This window comes from Limulus polyphemus, unplaced genomic scaffold (assembly GCF_000517525.1).
Source record: "Limulus polyphemus unplaced genomic scaffold, Limulus_polyphemus-2.1.2 Scaffold14, whole genome shotgun sequence".
NCBI lineage: Eukaryota > Metazoa > Arthropoda > Merostomata > Xiphosura > Limulidae > Limulus > Limulus polyphemus.
Window position 1 is genome coordinate 1,007,553 of NW_013665624.1, and position 6,390 is coordinate 1,013,942.

At 33.9% G+C, this 6,390-nt stretch overlaps 1 protein-coding gene across 1 annotated transcript in view; it reads left to right on the plus strand.

The window, feature by feature from the left end:
- Positions 1–1,624: 1,624 nt before the first annotated feature.
- The window catches only part of LOC106457016 (barH-like 1 homeobox protein), a 16,694-nt gene continuing 11,928 nt past the window's right edge, over positions 1,625–6,390 (plus strand). Inside the window, exon 1 of the mRNA XM_022383185.1 lies at positions 1,625–1,982. Within this exon, the coding sequence (XP_022238893.1) occupies positions 1,625–1,982 (358 nt within the window). The remainder of the gene's footprint in view (positions 1,983–6,390) is intronic.

Here is a 6,390-nt window from a genome sequence, read left to right on the forward strand (position 1 = left end):
CAAGACTTATCACTGGATTTAATTCAACACATGAACAATAGACATCAAGTAAAACATTTACTATATAAGATGGAAGACATGAAAAGCTAGTTCCTACAAGACTTATCACTGGTTTTAATTCAACATATGAACAATACACATCAAGTAAACGCTTACTTTATAAGATGGAAGACATGAAAGCTAGTTACTACAAGATTCATCACTTCTTTTAGTTCAACGCATGAACAATAGATATCAAGTAAAACGCTTACTCTATAAGATGGAAGACATGAAAGCTAGTTACTACAAGATTCATCACTTCTTTTAGTTCAACGCATGAACAATAGACATCAAGTAAAACGTTTACTCTATAATATAGAATATATATTGTAGGTTACCATATGATACGTGGACCCCACAGAACGATGCAGATTAACACAAGACAGGTGGTTACGATAAGCTGCGTTGTGTTAGCCTAATGCAGTGATTTTTCAGGCCCGGCGTGGCCAGGTGGTTAGGGAGCTCGACTCGCAATCTGAGGGCTTGAATTCCCGTCCCAACGAGCATACTTGCCCTTTCAGCCATGGAGGCGTTATAATGCGACGGCCAATCATTCTATTCGTTAGTAAAAGAGCAGCCCAAGAGTTGGCGGTGGGAGGTGGTAACTAGTTGCCTTCCCTCTAGTCTTACACTGCTAAATTAGGGACGGCTAATGCATATAGCTCTCGTGTTACTTTGTGCTAATTCAAAACAAACAAAGCAGTGATTTTTCAGTCGGCGGTGCATGCATTAATGGTGGTACACGAGGATGTTGTCGTTGGTGTGCAGAATGATTATAAAAAATAAGGATGGCTGAAAATATTGTTAGTATTCAATCTTTCATTCTTTGCTTTATAAAACAATAACCAAATACTCCCAAATATTCGCACAGTGATACATGGAAAGTTTAGGTTTTATCAAATAGCAAGCAAGCTGGAAAGTTTGAAAGCCACTGATATAGTATATGTAAGTTTGAAAGCCACTGTGTAAGTTAGCCACGTACTAGCATGTTTCTGATTTACATAAGATTTGAGACAACATTTTAACAAGATTTTGAATATCAAATTTCTCATTGTGATATACAGATTTTTGAATATTCACACTATTAATTGGAGGGAAAATTTCGTGTTATTCTGAAGTTGTAGAAAGTAGTCAAATTAATGAGAGTGTGCAATTTGCAGTGTTCATAATGTAAACTCTTCAAATCAGCTCGGCAGGTCCATAGATAACAAACACGAACATTTTCGTTTTCTTTAACAAGCTGGGAATTCAGACATTTCACAAACGATACAGCTTGGGACATATAGAATTCTACGTTAGCTGATATATGTCACGAAACTCCTCTGATTGGTTAAACCTTGTGATAGATGTCTGTTATTGGTTAGAAGGCCCTATACAATGTCTAAGCACTAAAGTCAGAAGTGCGTAAAATCCTGTTAATCACGCTCAGTTGGATAAGTTCAGTCTTGACAGTGCCATTATTTTTGAAAATACAATCCCGACCAAATGATTTAAATTTAGCTGTAGTCCGCGATTAAATTGGCCGAATAGTATCAGATGCCTGACTGAGCGAAAGGCAGCACAGTACACAGGAGAGTTCCCAGTCATGACTGTTGACGTCTCAACCCTCACCCATCTTATTATGTCTGACGGTGACAAGGGTAACAAAGGTAGCGGTACGTACTCTCACGTCCAACAACTTTCTTCGGAAAGCCCCGCGCAGTCATCGTTTCTCATACGTGATATTTTAAGTGAATCGAGTACTGAAAGGTGTGTATTAAACCATAGAGAACTTAATGACGATGTTGTACCTTCATTAACAGCTGTCAAATACTCTGCGCGAAGTTTACCGCAAGATACTGGATTAAACAGTCAAAATAAAGTTAAGTTCTCACTCCGTACCTTGGAGGGCAACAAAGGAAACTTTCTAACTGGAGAACACGAAAAAGCGTTTCATCAGAGAGGTTAGTAAATATAACATTTTTAGTTACATTAAAGATGGCCATAGGAGCTTAACTTTTAATAAGGCTATTTCTTTGTGAAACAGAACACATGCACTTAATCTCGATTAAATATCAAATTTTAAGCACAATATACACTTTGATAATAAGAAAAAAAACGCTAATGGCTAATGAGGTGTTTTATAGAAGGATGCTTTGTTGGTTAATACTGGCTAAACATTCTCTGCTAACAGATCCGGTAACAGAATTAGTTTCTATTTCTTATTTTTGTTCGAACAATTCTAAGAAATTGAGACCATTTAAGATTACGATTACTGGTGACACCTGCTGGCAGAAACGTTGAAGTTCTTTTCTAATGACAGTTTCAAGTAAAAACTAAAATAGTTGTTATTGGCTAGCTTTCTCCTCTTGTGCTCAAGCCTTAATCGAGTTTTGTCTTAAAGTATTTGGCCTAATACAAACCAATCAACACACAATATTAGCTTTTATATAACTCAAACGTTATTTTCAGGAATCAATAACCAAATTTTGACCACTACAACATTAGTTTATTATTAAGCTAATAGATACTTATGACATAATACAGCTATTATTATCTATATACGGCGACAGCTACTTATGGTAACATTGCAGAGATAAAACAAGATTAATTAGAATTATGATTAATAATTATATTATGTTACCAAGAGATCCTGACGATAGTATGACACTAATCTAATTTTTAATAGATATATTTATTGACAATAATTGTTACTAACATATCTAATTGTATTTGTTATACTTGCTGATAGTAGTAACATATAGCTTAGCAGATGTGACGTGTGATATTGATGGTAAAGTAAGTTAATTAAACAGATTCGAACTAAAAAAAGTAACTCATAAATTAAGTAAGCTTATTAGTTGTAGCAAATTGGCTAAAACTACATATTGCAATAACTTAGTACTATTAAAACCTATGGTTATTACAATGCGTCGAATCTCATTTGGGTACCACCCCATTTGGTGGAGTGGGGGGACATTACTTATCCTTAAATTCTGACCAAATTCTGATATCTTCATAACCCAGAATTAAAAATTAACCCAGTAATTAGTATAGTTAACTCAAAATAACATTATTTTAGCTTGATGTGTGTAAATTCATAAAACGAAAAATTAAGATCAAGAAAGTTACACTTACATGTCGTTTCTCAGAGGATCTCACAGTAATCTATTATTAGACTTAACGATGTTTAGATAAGTACATACTTTAATTTAAAATGTATTATTTACAAGATGCAGATATTAATTGTATCTTGTGAGCTCGTGGGGATCATTGTCTGTACATGACTAATTTTTCTCGTTACCCTATTGTCTGTGATCACGTACAGGTTAATATTTAAGCTAGCGTGTGTTACTATGTCTCTGGTATGTTATACAAATCATGTAAACTGCAAGTTCTTTTTCACATTTCTTTTAATTTGACAATTTCAAGTTTTATATCAGTGGTGTGTAAAATATCTTTTTTCCTACAAGTCACTGCCAAAGAGGCCTTTCGTATGATACTAGAATTCGAGAGTTGAGCTGAACGTTAGAGACTTGAATTATGGTATTTTAAACCGTCACTTTATTTCGTTTTTAGTAAGAAAAGATATGAAATGGTAAGTTTGCCGTGAGAAACAACATTATCGTAGGACACCTTCTGGAAGAATCATGAAGTATAAGTTGATGAATTGATCAACAGAAGGAATGACTTTCTCAGGTGGAGGATGAATATTATCATATAGTAAAACATGTAATTGGCGATGAATTTAGTACGTAGAGGATGTACGTGTAGAAGAATGGGCGTGAACGAATACAAGCATGAAGATCCGTGGTGGGACTAGGTAACTTAATATGAAATGCTAACCGAAGTGCATGGCACTCCAAAACCAGAAGTTGATCCTAGTAGTATGAGAGAGCAGAAGTCCAAGCTGTATATCCCATGAGTTGTTTCTTGTAATTTATTTCCAGCTGCACCCTATCTTCGGCCAAGAGATGTGACGAAACAGACGATTTTCAGTATATAATGGGCGTGTATCCGTTCATAAAGACTGGTGTTATATATATTGGACGTGTATCAGTTCATAAAGACTGGTGTTATATATTGGACGTGTATCGGTTCATAAAGACTGGTGTTATATAATGGAGGTGTATCAGCTCATAAGGACTGGTGTTATATAATGGAAGTGTATCAGTTCATAAAGACTGGTGTTATATAATGGACGTGTATCAGCTCATAAGGACTGGTATTTAGATGAAGTTATGATTTGTGAAGGAAGTTGATTATGTTTCAAAGGTAGAACAAATTGTAGAAAAGCAGAAAAACCATTCGGTTATCTGGATAAATATAACTGGGTACATTTTGCATTGGGATATTTACATAATTAGGATCATGGACTGGAAGTAACATAAGATACAAATTTAATAGATGATCAGCTTGAGGCAAGAGTTTCCTCGGGTGATAAACGTTATGGCTGAGCACACCATAAAACATCGTTTAACATATTTGGTGGGAAGTTTGCGAAGATGTAAACGTATATGAGAAAAAAATGATTCTATCGTACAGTAAATCTATGGAGTTTTTGAACTCAAGTTTCACTGAAGACACTGGCTTAAGACTGGTAAGATGCTAAGAACCAACACTTGTTTGAGGCTTATTAGGTTTTGGGAAGTGTAAAATAATAGAATTATTCCAGGAATCGGATTAAAATCCAGAAAAGAAGAGAGCTATGAAATGTTGCAAACAAGAGAAGGAGCAGTGTTGCGCCTACTCCTCAGAGTATGGTGGATATCCTGTGCTGTTAGGAGTGCATTCTTATAACTATCATCCAGAACATGTGCTGTACTGTGAGTTCTGGAAGTGAATTATCAGTCAATTCAAGAATATATCTTGTATCTTCTAGTTCGGGAGATGCTGTTCTGCGGCTGTAAAGTAATTTTCATAGAACAAGGCAAAAATATTAGACTTTTCAAAAGGATGAATGTTTTCAAACGCTATTTATATGTGTAATATAAAGTTACGCTTTAACTACCTAAAGTGGCAAAGAAGTAAAAACCTGACACGTGTGATGGAAATAACGTAAATTACAGATTGTTTTGTATTTTCATTTTCCTCTTAATTTATCCATTTTGGATTCTAAGTCAGAGGTGTGTAAAATTGGCCTTTCGTTTAATACCAGAACTCGTGAATACCACACTGTGTCCGTAGATATTTTTATACACTCTTTTTCTCGGAAGAACACTAAGGGAAAGAATAAATTGTAGTGTTTAAAAATACATGAAATCTGAGCTAATTGTGTAGTCGCTGTATGTGTTAGTATAAAATAACATAGTGCATAACTCAAGGAATGAACCAGCTACGAAATTATTGGATCATTATATATATGTATTATGTACAATTAGTATACATATAATTATTCCGTGCGATTAAAAACAATTATTTAAATGTATATTATGTATAACAATAACAATTTCTATTATGCATAACAATCATTATATGTATATTGTATACTAACAGCATATTTCTGATTCAATTAAGATATGAAAAAATATTAGCAATTTGACGACCATTATGTATACTATATACAACTAATACAACTGTCTGAAAACCAGACGATGAAAACTATATTACCTATATACAACAGTACAGTGATCTGTGTTACGTATTATAATTTCAAATGGGTTGAAACTGAGTCAAATTGTAATTTAAGTTTAGTAGTTAAGTTATACTTTGCTTTTAGCAATTAAGTAAAAGCCGATATATAGTCAGTTTATTATATTTGCCAACAATATTGATACAAACAATTTTATTTTATTTTTTAATACAAATATGTTTTAATATATAACCAACAATACAATTTACAATAACAGTTATTACAAATAGTTATTGCACACAATGATTTATATACAAAAGTTTTACAAACTTACAAGCAATATAAAGTATTCTTTCTAGTCTGGAACTTCCTTGATATCTTATCGAAGGTTCACTATGAGCGAGCTAATTACGAGTTGATGTAGGTACAATTCGCTTAACAGGGAGCTAGCTAGCTTTGTCCTTCGTTATTCACCAGCCACACACGCCGAGTTTTCCACTGTTGAAGTTAGGTAATGTTTTCGTAAAAGTACTAATGTCTGATGAGAATCACTGAAGTTAAATGATTTGTAATGTTCGAACTTTGTAAATGCTCCTGATCAAATATCTGAAGTTTTTCGATTGATAAGCATTATAACAATCACAGTTATAGCTTCCGAAGTTTATAGCACACTGACTATAGCAAACTAATAATATATATTCTTTTTTTTTTGGCGCGGCGCGTTGGTTATATTTATAGGCGTGTGGAGAGTTTCCAGAAAATTCAGATTACGTAACAATACAAAGCTACATTGAGCGTTT